Source organism: Lepus europaeus, chromosome 14 (assembly GCF_033115175.1).
Source record: "Lepus europaeus isolate LE1 chromosome 14, mLepTim1.pri, whole genome shotgun sequence".
In the NCBI taxonomy this organism is placed as follows: domain Eukaryota; kingdom Metazoa; phylum Chordata; class Mammalia; order Lagomorpha; family Leporidae; genus Lepus; species Lepus europaeus.
Window position 1 is genome coordinate 26,469,709 of NC_084840.1, and position 23,927 is coordinate 26,493,635.

The window sequence follows — 23,927 nt, forward strand, 5'->3', positions numbered from 1 at the left end:
CTGACAAAGACTGTATTCAGAAGGCTTCCACAGCCTTGGCAGCTCATGTCAAGAGCCTCAGGTGATCACTGACTTCATACATAAGAGTGTCAATTGTTAAATTAACAACAGGAGTCACTGTGCACTTACTTCCCATGTAGGACCTGTGTCCTCAATGAGTTGCATTATGAGAATTAACTGTAAAACTTGTTCTCTGTGTGTGTGTGTGTGTGTGTACGCACAAATTGTTGAAACCTTTACTTAGTATAGGGTTGGTCTTTTGTGTATAAAGTTAATTGCAAATGAATCTTAATGGAGAATAGAACTGGGAAGGGGAGAGGGAGGAGAATGATGGGTGAGAGTATGGGTGGGAAGATGGGTATGGTAGGAAGAATCACTATATTCCTAAAGCAGTACTTATGAAATTTGTACTCACTAAATAAAAGGTTTCTTTGGGGGGTGGGGTGGGACATATTGTTAAAAAAAAAAAAAAAAGAAAAAGAAAAAAGACTAGTTCCAGAGGCTTTAAATTATTGTTTCAAATGTAAATTTTATCAGTCTCCCTGGTGAGCAGTTCTGTAGTCTCCTCAGTTTGCCTTACTGGAAATTGATCTCCCTCTGGACTAAATTTTTTTTTTCTAAGATCTATTTATTTATTCGAAAGTCAGAGTTACAGAGAGTTTTTCCATTCACTTGTTCACTCCCCAATGACCACACCAGCCATGGCTGGACCAGGCTGAAACCAGGAGCCAGGAACTTCTTCCAGCTCTCCCACATGGGTGGCAGGGTCCAATACAGTTGGACCATCTTCCTATGCTTTTCCTAGACCATTAGCAGGTAGCTAGACCTAAAGTGGAGCAGCTGGGACACACAAATCAGCACCCATATGGGATGCTAGCCCTGCAGGTGGTAGCTTTACCTGCTATGCCACAATGCTGGCCCTTGAGCTGCAATTTTAACTTGCTTTATAGTAATAATTAGTTCATTACTCTTATCTAGGACTTCACAGGTTTCAGGTACATAATCATGCCAATAAATTTGAAAACTTAGAGGAAATGGGAAAATCCCTTGAAATAAACAGCTTTCTGAAACTGACAGAAAAAAACAAAAATCTGAGTAGTCATATCTATTTGATTGAATACTAATTAAAAACCCTGATTTCCCCTTTTAAAAGCACTCAGTGGACCATTTGCTAATGACCCATTGAGCCGTCCAAAAGGGGCAGAGCAAAAACACTTCTTTTGGGTGAAGTTGTATTGTGTTGTTTTGCTTTAATCAGTGATGTAACTGCAAGGTGTCCAGTGCATAACAAATCTTCCCAGTCAGATGAATCAATTAATTCACAAGTTTTTATTGGGATTCCACTCCCGGGTGAGGTCGATCCCAATAGAAGGGCCAGGGAAGGTTGGGAGGGCTCCTTTTATAGATACAGGGTGTGGGGGTTAAAGGTTGAGGCAGGTCTGATCCTCATTGGTTGACCTTTAGGCACCTGTGGGGACCTTGACAAAGACTTTTCTTCGTTCCTGGAAGTGCGAGTAGGGACTCTCCATTCCCGGAAGTGTAGACCTTCTCTCTTTGTGGATCCCAAAGCTACCAGTGAGAAGATGTTAAAAAAAAAAAAATAAAACCTGATAAGAACATTAAAAGCAAGGAAAATTGCTGACCAATATGTCTTAGGATCATTGATTTTAAAACATTATACAAAATATTAACAAATTGAATATAGAAATATATAAATAAGAAGATACAGACATGATTAAGTTGGCTTTATGCCAGAAACGTAAGGTTTTGTATTAAAAGAATTGATTCATTGCACAGGCATTTGGCTTAGTGGTTAAGATACCCACATTCCATATTGGAGTGTCTGGGTTCAAGTCATGACTCCACTCTTGATTCTAGCTTCCTGTAAATATGCAACCTGGGAGGTAGCAGGTGGTGGCTTAAGTGTTTGGGCCCCTGCCATTCATGTGGGAAACCTGGTTTGAATTTCTGCTCTTAGCTTTAACTGCTGAGGATATTTAGGGGTTAACCAGTGGATGGAAGATCTTTCTCTTCTCTGAGCCTATCAAGTAGATAGAATTTTTAAATTTTTAAAAATGTATTCACTGGGGCTGGTGCTGTGGTGTAGTGGGCTAATAAGCCTATGCCTGTGGTGCTGGAATCCCACATGGGTGCCAGTTCATGTCTTGGCTGATCCATTTCCAATCCAGCACTCTGCTGTGGCCTGGGAAAGCAGTAGAAGATGGCCCAAGTACTTGGGCTCAACCCACATGGGAGACCCAGAAGAAGCTTCTGGCTCCCAGCTTTGGATCGGTGCAGCTTCAGCTGTTGAGGCCATCTGGGGAGTGAACCAGCGATGGAAGACCTTTCTCTCTGTCCCTCTCTCTATCTGTAGCTCTAACCTCTCAAGTGAGTAAAATAAATAATAAAATAAAAAAGTATTCATTGTATAAATAGAATTTTTAAAATCATGTCCTCAGTATAAATAGAAAAAAATAGGAAGTTCATTTTCTGTACAGTTTTCTTCAGTAAAATTCAGTGCAAGTTCCAGCTGCCCAAGTATCCTTTTTTTTTTTTAAAGATTTATTTATTTATTTGAAAGTCAGAGTTATACAGAGAGAGAGAGAGGGCGAGAGGGGGAGGGAGGTCTCCATCCACTGGTCACTCCCCAATTGGCCGCGATGGCCAGAGCTGTGCCGATCCAAAGCCAGGAGCTTCTTCCAGGTCTCCCACATGGATGCAGGGGTCCAAGGACTTGGACCATCTTCTAATGCTTTCCCAGGCCATAGCAGAGAGCTGGATGGGAAGAAGAGCAGCCGGGACTAGAACCGGCACCCATATGGGATGCCAACACTTCAGGCCAGGGCATTAACCTGCTGTGTCACAGTGCCAGCCCCCCAAGTATCTTTGATCTCTGACCTCTGCCTGTTGAGTTCAGTAAGGCTGCTTGCTCTCTTGAGGTTTTTCTTCCCTATTTTTCTCCATCTGGAAAGTGTTACCAGACAGACAGCTGCTGTGATTGTGAGGCTCATTCTTCTCATTCCTCAGGAATCAGCCCTGCACTGCCTGTTTCCCAACATCTGAAAATTGTTTCATATATTTTGTTCAAGTTTCAGTAGTTTACAGTGGGAGGAGGGCTAGTCTTCTGGAAGAAGTACCTCCAATTCCTTTTCCCTGTTTTGGAAATCTTGGAAGTATGGTGTCAAGTGCATGATGGGAGCAGAAGTGTCAGCCGTGGTAATTTGTGTTATAATGACCTTATAACACAATGAGATAAAGGATATCCTGGGGACACAGCTGGAAGTCATGCTGGATATTTTTGGCTGTTACCAGTTCTAGGCAGTGATTTCATGGAAGCTGCAGGGTAGAAAGTTTGGGTGGTATAGGCAGGGCTTGCAACTTGAGCTCCTTCTTGCTAGCTGCCTCCTTACCTGCATCAAATCCTCATGATCGAGTCACCTCTTAAAGGTCCTTCCTAGTCCCATGTCTTAATACCTCTCAATGGGGATTAAATTTCAACTGAGTTTTGGCAGGGACATTCAAACCACTGGATAAACATGGAATTAGAATAAGGCAAGTTTTGTAAATACCCTATCCCACAATAGGAGATTTAGTCATGTTTAATGTGCCTGGTGCACTTAAGATCCTTTGGCTCAGCATTTTCTCATTGGTTAGTGTACATATGGGCATGGTCATTATTTGCTTCTGGAGAGAATGAAGAATTATAATGCGAGTGCATTCTGATCAGTGCATTTGCACATAGGCCGTTCGTAGAAGTCTGTCAGTGTGAATGGAACATGGGATACAGTGGGTAATAATGAGAAACGAAGTAGTAAAGGCAATGCTCCATAGTTTCTCCTCTTCTTTCACCTTAAGCTTTTGTCATTTTTGTATTTACTTTTTCAATATTGTTAACAATTTCTAGAACCATAATTAAGTGTTCTGCAACTTGTAAGTTCTAAAAGTTAAAAGTCTGTGAACAGGGCCGGCGCCGCGGCTCAATAGGCTAATCCTCCGCCTACGGTGCTGGCACCCCGGGTTCCAGTCTCGGTCAGGACACCGGATTCTGTCCTGGTTGCCCCTCTTCCAGTCCCGCTCTCTGCTGTGGCCCGGGAGGGCAGTGGAGGATGGCCCAAGTGCTTGTGCCCTGCACCCGCATGGGAGACTGGGAGGAGGCCCCTGGCTCCTGGCTTCAGATTGGCGCAGCGCCGGCCGTGGCGGCCATTTGGGGGGTGAACCAACAGAAGGAAGACCTTTCTCTCTCTCTCTCTCACTCTCACTCTCACTCTCACTCTCTCACTGTCTGTTAACTCTACCTGTCAAATAAATAAATAAAAATTCTAAAAAAAAAAAAATCTTAAAAAAAAAAAGTCTATGAACAAGATTTAAGTATTAGAAAGGGGAGGCCAGTGCTGTGGCATAGTAGGCTCTAAGCCTCTGCCTGTGGCACCAGATCCCATATGGGCACTGGCTCATGTTCTGGCTGTTCCTCCTGGAATCCAGCTCTCTACTAATGGTCTGGGAAAACATTGGAAGATCGCCCCAGTGCTTGGAGCCCTGCACCCACATGGGAGACCTAGAAGAAATTCTTGGCTCCTTGTTCCTGGCTCAAGATCGGCTCAGTTGCAGCCATTTGGGGAGTGAACCAACAGATGGAAGACTTCTTTCTCTCTCTCTCTCTCTCTCTCTCTCTTTCACTCTCTCTAACTCTGCTTCTCAAATAAATAAATAAATCTTTAAAAAACAGTTAGGGTTTACTAACAGGTTTAGCTTAGACTAATTGGGTAGGGAGCTAGTTAAAAGTTGTAATGTGTGTATCTTCCTCTGTGACTATTCAAATTCTTTAGAGAACCTGTTTGTATTTTTTGTGCCGCACCCCCACCCCACCTGGAGAATGAATACATGACTAAAACTGTTGCGCTCCTGTAGACTTATTTAATTCCCCTATTTTGGCTCATGCCTTTTTGTGTAGAATTTTTTTTATTTTTGAAATCCACATAGTTTTCTCATTTTCCACAAACATCATGAAGATCCCTAGTTTATGGTAAACAGCAATACCATTTTTGCTTTATAGCACTGTCTTTTTATATTCTGTTTTTAGCAGGGAATCATCTCAGAATTTGCTTCAAAGGATTATAAGAAAGTTAAATTGTCTTTGGCATAAAGGTAGTACTAATGTATACTAATGTGATAGTACTATATTTTATTACATAGTACAGCAGATAGCTCAATATATCATATGTACATAATTATGCAAAGAGTTAGATAAGAAAGGATTTTCTATTCAATAGTACTTAGAATAATTGAGAATTGGAAACTTCTGTTTTAACCCAGAGCATAGGTAATTGAAATGTTAACTGCTTTCTAAATTTTCTAATGTTTGAGAAAATTCACATGTGATCTGTCTGACTCAAGCATTAGGTATTGCTGGGAGAGAATATTTCTAGGAGACAAAAACAGTAACAAATTCAAATAAATCTTGAGGTTAAGAAATGGTTTACTGAAGAGAGATGGTTATAAAAAACAAATTTCTTTCTGGAGAAGATGCAAGTATTAGATGTCCAGAAGGAGAGACTTCCTTTTTTAATATGTAATGTGTTCTTAATCCTATCATTTGCTAATCTGAAAATCAGTTTGTGTCATCTGTCATGTTAGCTTCAGGCTACTAGCCTGTGATGTAAGAAAAAAGAATGCCTTCCACTTGTATTCCACTGTGCATTCAGGCTGGCACTGTGGCATAGTGGTTAAAGTGCTTGCCTGCAGTGCTAGCATCCCATATGGGCACTGACTCGATTCCCAGCCATTCCACTTCCAATCCAGCTCCTGGGAAGACAGAAGATGGCCCAAGTACTTGGGCACTTGCACCCAGACGGAAGTCCTGAATGAAGCTCCTGGCTTCTGCCTGGCTCAGTCCTGGCCCTTGCAGGCATTTGTGGAGTGAACCAGTGGATTGGGAGACCTTTGCCTCTGCCTCTGCCTCTGCCTCTTTGTCTCTGTAACTCTTTCAAATAAATAAATAAATCTTTAAAAACAATACACATTTACTGTCATGGTAATTATATTATTTAATTCTGCCATGAAGTTAAGTATTGATAAAAGTGGTCATTATTATCTTAAACATAGCCATAATTTTTGGCTATTTGAATGTCTTGTTCAACAATGGCCTGTTTTTTAGTGCATAATTTTTAATCTTCAAACTCAGAATTTTCTAAGCATCAAACCAATATTTGTCAATTTCTTGTATACCCTTTTTTTTTTTAAGATTTTTTAAAGATTTATTTATTTATTTGAAAGTCAGAATTACACACCCCAGTTGGCCACAACAGCTGGAGCTGCACTGACCCGAAGCCAGGAGCCAGGAGCTTCTTCCAGGTCTCTTATGTGCAGGGGCCCAAGGATTTGAACCGGTGCCCATTTGGCATGCCAGAACTGCAGGCAGTGGCTTTACCTGCTACTTACAGCACTGGCCCCTCCTTGCATACCTTATTGTAGGTATAAAAGAAATGAAAGGGAAGGCCTGCTCAGTGAATTATCCTGGCCCTTGATTGATGAGTAGATAAAAGAAACATTTGTTGATTATAACACATAAAGATAACACATACTTACCCCAGAAGCATAGGCAGTCAAAACCAAAATTGACTAATAGGATTACATCAAATTGAGAAGTTTCTGCACTGCAAAAGAAAAACTCAGCAAAGTGAAGAGGCAGCTGACAGAATAGGAGATAATATTTGCAAACTGTGCAACTGATAAAAGATTAATATCCAGAATCTGAAAAGCTCAAGAAACTCAACATCAACAAAACAAACAATCCAGTTAAGAAATGGTCAAAGACTTGAACAGGCATTTTTCAAAAGAGGAAATTCAAATAGCCAATAGACACATGAAAAAATGCTCAGGATCACTTACCATCAGGGAAATGCAAATCAAAACCACAATGAGGTTTCACCTCACTCCAGTTAGAATGGCTTTCATTCAGAAATCAACAAACAACAAATGCTGGAGAGGATGTAGAGATAAAAGTACCCTGATCCATTGTTGGTGGGAATATAAACTGGTATAGCCACTGTGAAAGACAGTGTGGAGATACCTCAGAAATCTGAAAATAGACCTACCAAATGACCCAGCCATCCCACTCCTGGGAATTTACCCAAGAGAAATGAAATCAGCATATAAAAGAGTAATCTGTACCTCCATGTTTATTGCAGCTTAATTCACAATAGCTAAGGTAAGGAATCAACCCAGATGTATGTCAACTGAAGATTAGATAAAGAAACTATGGTATATGTACACCATGGAATACTACACAGCATTAAAAAATGAAATCCTGTTGTTTGCAACAAAATGGATGCAACTGGGAACCATTATACTTAGTGAAACAAGCCAATCCCCAAAGGACAAATACCATATGTTCTCCTTGATCCATTTTAACTAATAGAGTGCCTAAAAGGTAATCTAGGGGCCAGTGCTGTGGCATAGTGGGTAAAGTTGCCACCTGCAGTGCCAGCATCCTATATGGGTGCTGGTTCCAGTCCTGGCTGCTCCTCTTCTGATCCAGCTCTCTGCTATGGCCTGAGAAAGGAGTAGAGGATGGCCTAAGTGCTTGGGACCCTGCACCCACATGGGAGACCTGGAAGAAGCTCCTGTCTCCTGGCTTCGGATTGGTGCAGCTCCTGATGTTGCAGCCATCTGGAGAGTGAACCAGTGGATGGAAGATGTCTCTCTCTCTCTCTCTCTGCTTCTCTGTAACTCTGCCTTCAAATAAATAAATCTTTTTTTAAAAAGTAATTTATCGAAGTGATATTGGCACTTTGAGATGTAATGATTTTGAACAGCCTTGTCTTGACTATTGAGGAACAATTTTTTTATACTATTTGTTGAACTCTTTACTTAGGGTAGAGTTAATATGTATATAAAGTTAACTGAAATTAGATCTTTGTAAAAAATAAGAATGGGAATAGGAGAGGGAGGAGGAAGAAGGGTGGGAGTGTGGATGAGAAGAGAGGGTAGGCTGGGAAAAATCACTATGTTCCTAAATCTGTATATGAAATGCATGAAGTTTGTATACTTAAATAAAAGATTTCTAGTTTTAAAAAAACACATATTTAACTATATAATCGAGGTTGTGAGTAATACTATAGATATACAGAAAAGGAGCGATTATTGTACCCTTACTACCAAAGGGAAGTTTTATGGAAAATGTGGTACTTAGGTTTATTCTTCAAGGATGTGTAGGATTTGGAAAGATGAGGGAGGAAATATAGTAAAATCTTTCAGGTAGGGAAAAGATTTGGAACAAAGACATAACGTTTAGAGAACAGGAAGAGAACTGGTTTCCCATTAGAGGAAGTGGGAGGAAGAAGAGAATAGGACTGGACATAAAGGTAATCACATATTAAAGTGGGGTACTGTGTAAGTTTCTATTACTTTTAGCATTATGGTGAAAAAAGATACAAAGTTTTAAAACTTTATTAGCACTGAGTTGGCCTCTCAAGTTATGGCATTTGTTTCCCCAAATTGTCACTATTTTTATAATTATATCAATTATGAAGATACAGTATAGGTTTATTGTCTATTATAATAAATACAAAATGGAGGTAGATACTAAGGGTATAGCTGTGTTTAGAAACAAAGAAGATTAAATGAGAGGACTATGAGGATTTTCTATCCAATAGAAACTAAGAAGGATCCTTACAGCCTGAATAATCACATTGTCTCTAGTATATAATACATATTCAATCTGATAAGTATAGTGTGATTAGGAAGCTTACAGAAAACAAAGGTGTACATCTTGTGGTTATATCAAACTCAGTATCAGTATTAAGCAGACATCTAGTTATTGATTGAAATCAACTAGTACCAGTATTAGGGAATATCATTTATTAAATGAAGTTAAATGCATATAATTATTTCACCTTTAAATTGGAGGTAAATTCAGAAGATTTAAGAAAAGCCATTCAAAATACAGCTTCGCAGAGAACAAGCAGATTTTGCTTAGAATGACTTGATTGTCTTTTGAGTGGGAACTAGAATAGTGAACACATGACATAGTGTGTTTATTACATGGTGTTTCATTTGCATCCCCAATAGAATGAATGAAATTTAATTTACAGATAATTGTTTAACACATTAGTTGATATTAAAAACAGCAGCACGGGGCAGCATTTTGGCATAGCAGGTTGAGCTACTGTCTGCAATGCTAGCATCCCGTATGGGTGCTGGTTTGAGTCCCTGCTGATCCACTTCCAATCCAGCTTCTACCAGTGCACCTGAGAAAGCAGCAGATGGGCCAAGCAGCAAACGATGGCCTGTACTCCATGGGAGACCTGAACGATGATGCTCCTGGCTTCAGCTTGGCCATGCAGTCATTTGGGGAGTGAACTAGCAGACGGAAGATCTCTGTCTCCTCCTCTCACTAACTCTGCTTTTCAAATAAATCTTTTTTAAAAAGCTGAAAGTTTAATAGTCTTTTTAAAAGAAAGGATATATCAAAATGTTCCTACTTCAGAACAGTTCCATAGAAGGTGACCCTAAATCAAAAACTTAACCAGAATCATAGTAAAAAATGTCATATCTGCCAATGTTATGTGGATTCTGAATACCGATCTTAGAATTGTAGACCTCAGCTTTGTGTAGCACAGAGAACTATTAATGATTCTGGAACAAAATGTTAAACAAGATTTTACTGCATAGTCACAAATAAGAACTTAGTCTTCATATTTTTATTTCAAAATTCATGTGAATTTTACTGTCCTTTATAATATTTCAATATATGTTTTACTGTGAAACTTACGTTTTAAATTATCAGTTGGTAAAATTGACCAATGAAAATATACCGTATTTGTCATCTATCAGTGAAGGGTCATAGAATATTTGAACTGTTACATTTAAGGAATAGCTTAACTAAATTAGCTTTTTAAGGACAGCAAATTAAATATAGTTGCAGAGTAACTTTAGTAGTTTTCTGCGCCAGAGAAATATGAACACAGGCCTCCTTGGGTAGGTTGTCATTTTTTAAAACAATTTTTAAAAATATTTATTTACTTATTTGAAAGAATTTTTTTTTTTTTTTTTTTTTTACTTTTTGACAGGCAGAGTGGACAGTGAGAGAGAGAGACAGAGAGAAAGGTCTTCCTTTGCCGTTGGTTCACCCTCCAATGGCCGCCGCGGTAGCGCGCTGCGGCCGGCGCACCGCGCTGATCCGATGGCAGGAGCCAGGTGCTTCTCCTGGTCTCCCATGGGGTGCAGGGCCCAAGGACTTGGGCCATCCTCCACTGCACTCCCTGGCCACAGCAGAGAGCTGGCCTGGAAGAGGGGCAACCGGGACAGGATCAGTGCCCCGACCGGGACTAGAACCCGGTGTGCCGGCGCCGCAAGGCGGAGGATTAGCCTAGTGAGCCGCGGCGCCAGCTATTTGAAAGAATTATATATAGAGAGACAGACAGATCTTCCTTCCTCTGGTTCACTCCCCAAATGACTGCAGCAGAGACAGGAGCCAAAGCCAGGAGTCAGGAGCTTCTTTCAGGTTTCCCACATGGGTGCAGGGGCCCAAGCCCTTGGGCAATCTTCTGCTGCTTTCCCAAGAGCATTAGCAGAGAGCTGGATTGGAGGTAGAGCAGTTGGGACTGGAACCAGCATCACTGTGCCACACCACCAGCACCGGTTATGTTTCTGTAGATTTCTACTTGTATCTTTATATAAAGTAGGTACTGGTTTTAAATGGAATAAGGGCTGATGCTGTGGCACAGCAGGTTAAAGCCCTTGTCTGCAGTGCCGGCATCCCATATGGGTGCCGGTTCAAGTCCTTGCTACTCCACTTCTGATCCAGCTTCCTGCTAATGAGCTTGGGAAAACAGCAGAGTATGAGTCCTTGGGAGACGTGGGAGACCGGGAAGAAGCTCCTGGCTCCTGGCTTCCAGTTAGCTCAGCTCCGGCCATTGCGACCATTTGAGGGGTGAACCAGCAGAAGGAAGACCTCTCTCTCTCTGTGTCTACCTCTCTCTGTAACTCCGTCTTTAAAATAAATAAATCTTTTTAAAAAATGGAATAGTTTATGAACAGATTATGAACTAAATATCATTGTGACTTTAAAAAAATCAGTAGTTTGGCTGGCGCCACGGCTCAATAGGCTAATCCTCTGCCTGCGGCGCCGGCACACCGGGTGCTAGTCCCAGTCAGGACGCTGGATTCTGTCCCGGTTGCCCCTCTTCCAGGCCAGCTCTCTGCTGTGGCCCGGGAGTGCAGTGGAGGATGGCCCAAGTGCTTGTGCCCTGCACCCCATGGGAGACCAGGATAAGCACCTGGCTCCTGCCTTCAGATCAGCGCAGTGCGCTGGCCGCAGCACGCCAGCTGCGACGGCTGTTGGAGGGTGAACCAACGGCAAAAGGAAGACCTTTCTCTCTGTCTCTCTCTCTCTCTCTCTCTCACTGTCCACTCTGCCTGTCCAAAAAAAAAAAAAAAAAAAAAAAGTAGTTCAAGAAACTTAAGTAATTGACTTAATTGAAAGTCCTTGTTTATGGATTTGAAAAGTTCAAATCTGAAGTTTTGTTATTTATTTATTTTTGTAGGATGGAAACAAGAAGGTAAAGCATTTGTTGAATGCCTGTTGTGAGCCAGGCTCTGGTTAAGTAAAGAGATGGGGGGGAGGGGGTGTGGATTAGATAAGTAACACTTGGTTCCTATTTTTCAGGGTCTCATGGTTTATCAGATATGTGAAATATAAATGGCATGTAGCACAATAAATACTAAATAGAGATATGTGCCTAAAATACATTTGGGCAGAAGTGGATTAACCAGCCAATGTAGCTTCAGGACCAAAATGAAAGTTTCTAAGAAGGGACTTTCCCTGCAATGTGATAAATGAGTAGAGTTCCCAGGGTGGCACTGTGGGCAGAAGGGCATATTCTATGCAGAGGGAACAATGTACAATCTTCAGAGAATTGCAGGGAGTACAGGTTAACCAGGGTGAGAAGCATGCTGGGATGAACTGAGAGGGGACTCGCGACTGTGGCAGCTACACTTGAGTGTACAGTTCAGAGGAGTTTGAACTTCAGTCTCTAATTATTGAAGGATCATTGAGAAGATCTAATATGATTCTGCTGATTCTCATTTTAGCAAGACTTCAGCTTTTTAAATAGTTTGGAAGATAGGATAAATTAGGAGAGGTAGTGGTCATGGGACCAGGCAAAAGGGAGAATTAAGACAGGGATGATGAGAGCAGTGGAAATTACAAGAACAAGATAGATTCCAGGGCTGGCGCTGCGGCTCAATAGGCTAATCCTCTGCCTGCTGCACCGGCACACCGGGTTCTAGTCCCGGTCCGGGCTCCGGATTCTGTCCCGGTTGCCCCTCTTCCAGTCCAGCTCTTTGCTGTGGCCAGGGAGTGCAGTGGAGGATGGCCCAAGTGCTTGGGCCCTGCACCCGCATGGGAGACCAGGAGAAGCACCTTGCTCCTGGCTTTGGATCAGCGTGGTGCGCTGGCTGCAGTGGCCACTGGAGGGTGAACCAACCGAAAAAGGAAGACCTTTCTCTCTGTCTCTTTCTCACTATCCACTCTGCCTGTCAAAAAAAAAAAAAAAAAAAAGATAGATTCCAGATAGCTTAGACTATTTTAATAGCATTGAATGATTTAATTTGAAGAGTCTACTATAAGTCCCTAAATAACAGTGTTAGATGGGTACATTGTCACTAGACTTCTGAAGTTTTATTTTTTGTGTATAAATAACTTATAAAAAGTTACTAAATAAAGGTAACTTCTGAGTAAATTATTTTTATGTTTTTCTTTATTTATAGATGCCACTTCAAATGAACAACAAGAGCTTTTTTGTCAGAAGTTGCAGCAGTGTTGTGTACTATTCGATTTCATGGACTCTGTTTCAGACTTGAAGAGCAAAGAAATTAAAAGAGCAACGTTGAATGAACTGGTTGAGTATGTTTCAACTAATCGTGGTGTACTTGTTGAATCAGCATACTCTGCTATTGTAAAAATGGTAAGCTTCTGGATTTATGTTTCTCCTACAAAGTCAAGTAATATTTGAGGTGTAATTATGAATTAATAAGACTGTTAATGAATATATAATAATTAATAAACCCTTATTAATAACTGCTAAAGAAAGGGTTTGTATAACAGCTCACATGAAAGGTTATAATCAGTTCCACTGATGCTTTCATTGCTTAGCAAGAGTTTGAGAATCCAATGGCCAGTGGCTGGTGGCTCCCCTATTAGACAGTACAGAGCTGGAGCTTAGGGGAAAGATATATACTTCAGATTATATGGGTTGGTAATTAATATCATGGGAGTGAATAGTCACTGAGAGAGAATTTGTAAGTGGAAATGATAGTTCTGGGAAAAACTCTGGGGGTTTCCACATTTAAGAAGTAGCTGGGGCTGGCGCTGTGGCATGGTAGGTAAAGCTACCACCTGCAGTGCTGGCATCCTGTATGGGCACTGGTTGGAGTCCTGGCTGTTCCATAGCTCTCTGCTATGGCCTGGGAAAGCAGTAGAAGATGGCCCAACTCATTGGGCCCCTGCACTCACATGGGAGACCTGGAAGAAGCTCCTGGCTTCGGATCAGCTCAGGTCTGGCCCTTGAGGTCATTTGGGGAGTGAACCAGCAGAATGGAAGACTTCTCTCTCTCTCTGGTTCTATGTCTCTCTGTAACTCTGTCTTTCAAATAAATAAAAATAAATCTTTTTAAAAAAAGTAGCTAAGGAAGTCAGGTATAAGAAGTTCCTATTTAGAACATATTAATGTCATATTTGCAGACTATGGCACTGTAATTGAGACTGAGAACCTTTAAAATTAAATAATAACAGGTTAGGTTTCCCTAATCTGAGATCCAAACTCTGAAATGCTCCAAATTTGAAAACTTTTTGAGTACTGTCATAATGACACGGTGGAACATTCCAAAACATTCCAAACTCGAATGGGTCACAGTCAAAATACAGGCACACTGAAAATCCTGTATAAAATTCCTTAGGCTATGCGTTTAAGGTTTATATAAAACATAAATGAATTTCACATTTACACTCAGGTTCATCCCCAAGATATCTCATTCTTTATGTACAAATATTCTAAAATATGAAAAAAATCCTAAATCTAAAACACTTCTATTTCTAAGCAGTTTGGATAAGGGATATTCAAACTGTACAAATAGATGTTTGGAATATCTGGTATGAAAAGTTAATTACTGTCAACTTTATTGAAGGTTATTAAGGATGTAATTGAATGTTACCATCACACAGTTGAAATTTGTTTAGCAAATGAGATTTTTGTTTATTTCATACTAACAAAATACAAAAATTCACCTGGAATGATTAAGGAGTCACTTAATACATTATTTTAATTTATACCAGCATAGGGAAGCCAATATAAAGTATAATCCATAGTCTCCTTCATTTCTTTCTCCTGGCCTTGTATATTTTCTGAGGAAAGAGCAAAATGGGAAGCAGCAAAGATAAACTTGGCCCTAAAATACTGGCTGGCTTTTCTTTTATCTCACTGTACTGGAAGAACTGTCAAAAGGATAGCTGTCAAAAGGGGGCCAGCACTTTGGTGTAGCAACGTTGGCATCCCTTATGGGTGCTAGTTTGAATCCCAGCTGCTCCACTTCTGATCCAGTTCTCTGCTATTGTGCCTGAGAAAGCAGCGGAAGATGGCCCAGATCCTTGGGCCCTGCACCCACATGGGAGACCTGGAAGAAACTCCTGGCTTTGGCTTGGCTCAGCCCTGGCCAATGCAGCCATTTGGGGAGTGAACCAGCCAATGGAAGATCTCTCTATCTCTATTTCTCCCTCTCTCTCTCTCTCTCTCTGACTCTGCCTTTCAAATAAATGAAATAAATCTTTTTAAAAAAATTTTAAAGGGACTTGGGAAATTTTGAGTATGTTTTTTGAAAATAGAAATAAACTCCTGAAAATTTTTAAAAAATTAGCTATAGACATCCCCAAGATATCTCATTCTTTATGTACAAATATTCTAAAATATGAAAAAAATCCAAAACCAAAATGAGATTGGCTTTGTAAACTCCCAGACAGTAAAAAAGAAGTGACAGTTTGAAAATTTTTAAAAAAGATTTACTTATATATTCGAAAGGCAGAGAGCAGGGAGAAGCTAAAGAGAAAAGAGAATGGTTTTCCATTTGTTGGTTTACTCTGGGACAGCCAGAATCAGGCCATGCAGAAGCCAGCAGCCAGGAACCCCATCCCAGTCTCCCATGTAGGTGTCAGTCATCTGCAGTTTCCCAGGTATGTTAGCAGAAAGCTGAAAGGGAAGTGAAGTAGACAGAACTTGAAAATGGCACTCCAGTGTGGGATATGGATGTCCCAAGTGGCAGCTTAACGTACTGCCCCGCAGTGCCTACCCTAAATATTAAATTTTGATGGAATTCTTATTTTTTGTTTTATTTTGTTGTATCTTTTTTTTTACATTTGGAGAAAGAGCAGTATTTTCCACTGTTACTGATTTCAAATGGTTTTGTATTCAGGAAGTTTTAAAATTTTTTATTTAACTGCACTGGTGTGGTAACTGCACACAGCAGTTCATTCCTGCTGGGGTGTTCAAAGGACAGTGCGATAGAAATTCAGTGTCTGGCATTTTTTGTTTTCTTGGCTTTGTGTGTATTAAGCCTGGTATTTCTGTTGATATAGCATTTGTAGGAAAAAAAAAAATTATTTAAGAGATATATACAGAGAGCTCCCATCTGCTGATTCACTCCCAAAAACCTCAGAGGGCTGGGGCTGGGCCAGGCTGAAGTTAGGAGCCAGGGACCCAACTATTTGAGCAATGATCTGCTGCTATCCAGGGTACACATTAGCAGAAAGCTCGGGTTGGGAGCAAAGCTGAGACTCAAAACTCAGGCTCTTTGGTACAAGATGTGGGCATCCCAAGCAGCAGCTTAACCACTAGACCAAATGCCCACTCCTATATTCAGGAGTTCTGAGAACCCTGGGGTAGATACTTTATTTTTACACTTGATCTTAGCCAAAAGGCCGAGAAGTGATAGATACTTTATTTTTAACATTTGTAAAGGTATTATAATTAGCTTATATTTAAATTCTGGAAAGTAAAAAGGTGTGTGTGTATGTATACTAGGTACTAAATTTCTAAGTAAGAGTTTACTTATCTCATCCTCTTTGTCCTTTGAAACTCTTCTGAATATTTGTTGTATACAACTAATCTTAAAGTGGCTACAAAGTTCACTTTTTCTTTCACTACTGACAACAATATGAACAATCTCAAGGGCAAATTATGCCTTTTTTAATAGCATTTATTTCTTTTTTCAAAATCTTTCTCTGGCTTTCTCTACTCTGAAATTGATGTCCCATCAAACTGATTTGTTTTTTTTCTTTCAAGTATTGGCCTGGAGTTCTACCTGATCAAATTCTGGGTTATAAGCTATGGTTGTAGTGACTGTTAGCAGATGTTTGCCTAACATAGATGCTGTTTTGTAGTTGGAAATTTGCTTGCACCATCAAGCATCACTTGTCTCATCTGTCCTCTGAGTATTTTATCTTAACCCCACAATAGTTTGGTCTTGCATGCTTATTAAAACTGTTTGATCTGTCAGCCTTTTCAACACTCTTAAAAGAACTGTGGGTTGTGATCACAATCTGTCCTTTGCTAAAGAAAAGGGATATTAATTAGAGTTACCTTGGTACTGAGACAGGTAATGTGAAGACTAAATTTGTAAGTTCTACATTTTGTTGAATATACAATAAAGACTCTCAAAGTACTCCTGATATCAGAGAGATTCTTATGTTTTTTTAAAGTCTCACAGTAGATGAAACACAGTAAATGAAATCATTCTGAGGTATGATGTCTATGACAGTGAAGGCATTCTGCCCCTTCCTTCCTGTCCCTTAATGTGGCATATATAAGGAGACTTCAAAATGTTAATGGAAAAACACTGTTGATGCAAAGAAAATTCTGACATACATGCTTAGCTTTTTTATAGCATGTATTTTCTGTAAATATTTTTGAAGACTCCTAAATATGCATGGATTTCAAAAATTTTTGCACCAAAATAAGCTTATGATTGCAGCTCACATACCTTTTGAAATACCATTATGCATATAAGAATGGAAATATTTTTACCAAGCTTTAGAGTTTTAGGCAAGTTTAGACTGTGGCCTGGGTTTGAATATGTGAAGAGTTGCAGAAAGACCAAAAAATCAAGTTAGAAATAGTAACTTCACCCTTTTGTTCCCCAAATTCCCTTTTCTTCCCTAAGGCTCCACCCCTCTCTTTCTTTTTAAGCAAAACTTGGAGAGGACAACTTGTAATTTAATAAAGAGGAATTCAGAGCTAATCTGTCATCTTCAAGAGGTTGGGGTCTGAGGATGTCAGTTATCGGATAGAGAAAATAGAGCAAACATCTGCCTTCTTCATACTTGGATGGTTTCTAAATTTTGAACTAAACTTACTTAAATAAAGTGATTTTTAAAATATTTAATTTTACATTATTGAATTTGATTACACAACAAAGAATATAAATCTGAATTTATCTCTCTTTTTACAGATCAGTGCTAACATCTTTCGTACTCTTCCTCCGAGCGATAATCCAGACTTTGATCCAGAGGAGGATGAACCCACGCTTGAGGCCTCTTGGCCTCACATACGAGTATGGAACATAATTATATTTTGACAATTTTACAGTTATGATATTTCTGCTGAAATCAGTTTTTTCTCCTTAGAAACTTAGTGTCTATTTAAAATATTTGACTTTTATGTTTTCTTAATATTGTTTCCCCAAATATTATTTTTATTGTGATGAAAAACATTTACCACTTAAATTTTACATGTAAGTGGCATTACATATATTTAGTGTTGTGCCACCACCAGCACATTCTAGTTGCAGAATTTTCATCACCTCAAATAGAAACCTACTTGTCATTTAGAATTCACTCCCATTTCATTTATCTTCATAGCTCCTGACAACTACTAATCTGCCTTATGTATAGATTTGCCTATTCTGGGTATTTCATATAATAGGAATCATAATGTTTTCAAGGTTCATCAATGTTGTAACACATATCAGTATTTTTTGTTGCTGAATACTATTCCATTGTATGAATATGCCATGTTTGTTTATCCATTTATCAGTTGATGGACATTTAAATCATAACATTGCCGGCACCGCGGCTCAATAGGCTAATCCTCCGCCTTGCGGCGCCGGCACCCCAGGTTCTAGTCCCGGTCGGGGCGCTGGATTCTGTCCCAGTTGCCCCTCTTCCAGGCCAGCTCTCTGCTGTGGCCTGGGAGTGCAGTGGAGGATGGCCCAAGTGCTTGGGTCCTGCACCCCATGGGAGACCAGGAGAAGCACCTGTCTCCTGCCTTCGGATCAGCACGGTGCGCCAGCTGCGGCGGCCATTGGAGGGTGAACCAATGGCAAAAGGAAGACCTTTCTCTCTGTCTCTCTCTCTCACTGTCCACTCTGCCTGTCAAAAAAAAAAAAAAAAATCATAACATTCTTTGCTGTTGTGACTAGAACTGTTATGGACATTCATGTGCAAATACTTTTAAGATTTTATTTATTTATTTGAAAGTCAGAGTTACACAGAGAGAGGCAGAGAGAGGTCTTCCGCTGGTTCACTCTCCAATTGGTCACAACAGCCAGAGCTTGTGCCAATCCAAAGCCAGGAACCAGGAGCTTCTTTCGGGTCTCCCATGTAGGTGCAGGGGCCCAAGGACTTGGACCATCTTCCACTGCTTTCCCAGGCCATAGCAGAGAGCTGGATCAGAAGTGGAGCAGCCGGGACTCAAACCGGTGCCTGTATAGGATGCCGGCACTGCAGGCAGTGGCTTTACTTGCTAAGCCACAGCACCGGCCCCATATACTTTTTTTTTTTTTTTTTTAATTTTTTTTTGACAGGCATAGTGGACAGTGAGAGAGAGAGAGACAGAGAAAAAGGTCTTCCTTTGCCGTTGGTTCACCCTCCAATGGCCGCTGCGGCCGGCGCACTGCGGCCAGCGCACCACGCTTATCTGAAGGCAGGAGCCAGGTGCTTCTCCTGGTCTCCCATGGGGTGCAGGGCCCAAACATTTGGGCCATCCTCCACTGCACTCCCGGGCCATAGCAGAGAGCTGGCCTGGAAGAGGGGCAACTGGGACAGAACAGGTGCCCCGACCGGGACTAGAACCTGGGGTGCCGGCGCCGCAAGGTGGAGGATTAGCCTGTTGAGCCACAGCGCTGGCATCCCATATACTTTTTTAAAGATTTATTTATTTTTTGTTTGAAAGGCAGAGTTACAGAGAAGAAGAGACAGAGTTAGAGAAAGCAAGGAAGATCTTCCATTTGGTGGTTCACTTCACAAATGGCCCCAGAGAGAGAAAGAGAGAGATCACTCCACAGATGCCCCCAGTGGCTGTGGCTGGGCCAGTCCAAAGCCAGGAGCTTCATTCAGGTCTCCCTCAGGGATGGCAGGGCCCAAGTACATCTTCCATTGCCTTACCAGACACATTAACAAGTCGAACACCCAGAACTTGAACCCGTTCCCTTATAGGTTGCTGACACTGCAGGCAGCATCCTAACCTTCTGTGCCACAACTCTGGCTCCTATGTCCTAGTTTTTGTTTGAAAGTTTGTTTCAGGCCAGCACCCTGGCTCACTTGGCTAATCCTCCACCTGTGGTGCCGGCACCCCGGGTTCTAGTCCTGGTTGGGGCGCCGGATTCTGTCCCGGTTGCTCCTCTTCCAGTCCAGCTCTCTGCTGTGGCCCAGGAAGGCAGTGGAGGATGGCCCAAGTGCTTGGGCCCTGCACCTGCATGGGAGACCAGGAGGAAGCACCTGGCTCCTAGCTTTGTATCAGCACAGCGCCATTTAGGGGGGTGAACCACCAGAAATGAAGACCTTTCTCTCTGTCTCTCTCTCTCTGTCTAAATCTGCCTGTCAAAAAAAAAAAGTTTGTTTCAAACAAAATTTTTTCAGTCATCTCAAAATACTCTCTAATTTCACATTATTTCTTTGACCATTAGTTTTTTAGAAATGCGATGTTTAATTTTTATGTATTTGTGACTTTCCTAAATTTCCTTATTTAATTGATTTATAATACTAGCATACTGTGTTTAGAGAATAGACTCTGTATGATTTCAGTCCTTTTATATGTATTGAGACTTATTTTATGACCAGCATATGGCCTGTCCTGGAGAATGTTTCATGTGTGCTAAAAAAAAAATGTTCTGTTGTTAGAATGTACTATTGAAGTCTGTCACATCTAGTTGGTTTATAGTGTTCTTCTGTTTCCTTGTTGATCTTCTGTCCTTCCATATTGAAGGTGAGATATTATTGAACTTTGTTAAGTATTACTGTAGAATGGTCTATTTCTCTTTCCAATTCTGTAAATTTTTGCTTCAAGTATTTTGGAGCCCTACTAATAGGTGTGCATATGTTTGATGATAATAGTTACATCTTCCTCCTATGAAGCTCTTATTATAAATGTCCTTTGTCTCTAGTAACAATTCTGTGTTAAAGTTTATTTCATATGATATTAGTGTAGCTATTCTAGCTCTTTGTGTGATATATTTTTCCATCCTTTGACTTTTAATCTATTTAAATGCTTCTTTGACTCTAAGGTGTGTTTCTTATAAATAGCATGTAGTTGAATCATCTAACAATTGCTTTTTAAACAGTTTTGAATCTATCTTCATATAGGAGTTTTTAATCCATGTACATTTAATATAATTAGGATTTAACCCTGCCACTTTGCCATTTTTTATTATCTTTGGTTCCTCTCTCTACTTCTTTATTACTGTCTTCTTTTTGTGTTAAATGTTTTCTATGATGCCATTTTAAATCCCTTGTTTCTTTATATGTTTCTTGAGTTACTTAGTGCTTTCCCAGGGAATTACAGTTAGTATTTTATTTATTTATTTAATTTTTCAAGATTTATTTATTTGAAAGTCAGAGTTACAGAGAGGTGAGACAGATATCTTCTATCCAAATAGCCACAATGGTTGGGGCTGGGCCACACTGAAGCCAGGCGCCTGGAGTTTCTTCTGGGTATCCCACATGGGTGCAGGAGCCCAAGGACTTGGGCCATCTTCCACTGCTTTCCCAGGCACATTAGCAGGGAGCTGGGTTGGAAGTGGAGCAACCAGGGCTCAAACCAGTGCCTGTATTGGCAGCTGGCACTGCAGACAGCAACTTTACCCACTAAGCCATAGCACCAGCCCTTGCGATGTATTTTAGCAGAAAGCTGGAATTAGGAGCAGACCTGGGACTTTAATCCAGGCATTCTGATAGGGGTTACAAGCATCTCAAGCAGTATCTTTTCTTTTTTGGACAGGCAGATTTAGACAGAGAGAGAGAGAGAGAGAGAGACAGAGAGGTCTTCCTTTCCATTGGTTCACCCCCTGAATGGCTGCTGTGGCCGGCGCGCTGCGCCAATCCGAAGCCAAAAGCCAGGTGCTTCCTCCTGGTCTCATGCAGGCCCAAGCACTTGGGCCATCCTCCACTGCCTTCCCGGGCCACAGTAGAGAGCTGGACTGGAAGAGGAGCAACTGGGACAGAATCTGGTGCCCCAACCGGGACTAGAACCCAGGATGCCGGCGCCGCAGGCGGAGGATTAGCCAAGAGAGCCCTGGCGCCAGCACTCAAGCAGTATCTTAACTGCTCACCAAATGCCTGCCTTGGTGTAGATTTTTTATTTTATTTTTATTTTTTTACTTTATTCTAGAATCTTGAAAGTTGATGGGTTTCAATTAGAGTTCATTGTGTAAATTAATATTTTTCATCAGCTTTGAGTTTATTTTGGCCATTATTTCAAATTTTTTTCTGGTCCTTTTTCTTCTCCTGGGATTCCCGTTTATGTATATGTTGTTACAGTTCATGGTGCCTTGTAAACCTTTGGAGTTCTGTTCATTTTTCTTCATTATTTTTTTCTTCCTGCAGTTCAGGGGTAATCTCTATTGACCTGTCTTGATATTCACTTATTCTTTCTTCAGTAGCTCAAATTCTTTTTTGTTTTTATGGGAGAACAAATTTACTGAAGTCCTCTACCTGATACACGAACTCTTTTTATGCCAATGACAAGTATTCTCTTTTTTTTTTTTAAGATTTTTTATTTATTTATTTGAGAGATAGAGTTAACAGAGAGAAGGAAAAGAGAGAGGTCTTCCATCCACTGATTTACTCCCTATTGGCAGTAACAACTGGAGCTGGGCCAATCTGGAGCAAGGAGCCAGGAGCTCTTTCCAGGTTGCTCATGTGGATCTGGGGCCCAGTTACTTGGGCCATCTTCCACAGCTTTCCCGGACCATAGCAGAGAGCTGGATCAGAAGAGGAGCAGCCAGGACTAGAACTGGTGCTCATATGGGATGCTGGCACTGCAAGCAGAGGCTGAGCCTACGAGGCCACAGCGCCAGCTCCTTCATGAATTCTTAGTTGAGACTGATGGTGCAGTAGTCTTCCTGTCCTATATGCCATTATGTGATAACTCATCCCCAAGAATCATTGGAAAATTGGCATTAAACCTTTATCATATAGGAGTACTTCAGAAAGTTCATAGAAAGTGAATTACATGATAAGTTCATTTTGGTGCAACTTTTTAAAAAATATGAATAGTTTTTTCCATGATAAGCATTTTTCATAAGCTTTATTAAAGATCCCCTCATATAGGTAGAATTGATTCTCTCTGGCTCTGTTTTATTCAGATATCCCCTCAGATATGTGGCTTTAGTACAGTGTTACTGAAGGCTCACTCAGTAGAATCACACGACTTCACTTGATACATTAATAACTAGTACTCTTTAGACAGGATTCACAGATCATCTTATACCACTGTGCGGCATGGGGAGCACAAACAAAGATTCCATTGTTATAGAAATATTCTCACAGGTGTTAGTTTTCTTTTTTATATGTTCTTATGTATCTAGTCTTCTTGATTTTTAATTTTTTAAAATATACTTTGGGTTCTCCCATCCCCCAAGGCCTAATTAAAATAATGTGAGAATACGCAAATGGCACCTTCAGTTTGTGAATATTTTCTTTTTAAAGCAAACAAATAAAAGTTACCAAATCCAAAGGGCTTATGCCCAGTGGTGTTCATTTATAAAATGGTTGATCATGTTTAGCTAATCATAATAATAGCAACAGCTGTCATTTTTTTTAAGCAATTACTATGTTCAGGGGTAGTGGTAACTGCTTTATATGTATTATGTCATTTAATTTTTGTAGTAATACTATACATTTTATAGATAAACATGCATGAGAATAAGAAACTTGCTCAAGGTGCTGGTGCTGTGAGTGGAAGGTTAAGCCTCTGCCTGCAGTGCCAGCATCGCATATGGGCACTGGTTCTAGTCCTGGCTGCTCCACTTCTGATCCAGTTCCCTGCTAATTGCCTGGGAAAGAGGCGGAACGTGGCCCAGCTCCGGCTGTTGTGGCCATTTAAGGAGTGAACCAGTGGATGGAAGATTTCTCTCTCTCTCTCTCTCTCTAACTCTTTCATATACATAAATAAAAAATCTTTTTAAAAAACAACAAAAGCCTTTAGAAAAAAGTAATCTGCTCAAGATTATACAGGAGTCACGGCTGCTCCTCTTCTGATCCAGCTCTCTGCTATGGCCTGGGAAAGCAGTAGAAGATGGCCCAAGTCCTTGGGCCCCTGCACTCACATGGGAGAACCGGAAGAAGCTCCTGACTCCTGGCTTCGGATTGGCGCAGTTCAGGCCTTTGTGGCCATCTGGGGAGTGAACCAGTGGATGGAAGACCTCTCTCTCTTTTTCTGCCTCTCTCTGTAGTGCTTTCAAATAGATAAAATAAAAATTTTTTTTTTAAAAAAGATTATACAGGAACTAAGTGGCAGGTTTATAGCTTCAGTAGTGTTCCAAAATTCTTGTTCTTATTAAAAGCTTTATTTCTCTTAGATATCTATATGACCATAAAGTAGTTTATAAACATTCCTATGAGATTTAATTCATTTTAAGCTTCATTATAGCATCAGTATACT

General features: G+C 40.6%; 1 protein-coding gene and 2 non-coding genes across 3 annotated transcripts in view; all 3 read left to right on the top strand.

Annotated features, from left to right (window-relative positions):
- The window catches only part of PPP2R5A (protein phosphatase 2 regulatory subunit B'alpha), a 92,832-nt gene that overhangs the window by 41,241 nt on the left and 27,664 nt on the right, over positions 1-23,927 (top strand). The window contains exons 2-3 of the mRNA XM_062210309.1: positions 12,772-12,968; positions 17,500-17,601. Of these exons, the coding sequence (XP_062066293.1) occupies positions 12,772-12,968; positions 17,500-17,601 (299 nt within the window). The remainder of the gene's footprint in view (positions 1-12,771; positions 12,969-17,499; positions 17,602-23,927) is intronic.
- LOC133774049 (small nucleolar RNA SNORA21) lies at positions 1,141-1,271 on the top strand. Its single transcript, XR_009868027.1, has one exon. It is a non-coding gene; the product is annotated as a small nucleolar RNA SNORA21 (small nucleolar RNA).
- Positions 15,491-15,630, top strand: LOC133774045 (small nucleolar RNA SNORA8). The gene has a single exon (XR_009868023.1). It is a non-coding gene; the product is annotated as a small nucleolar RNA SNORA8 (small nucleolar RNA).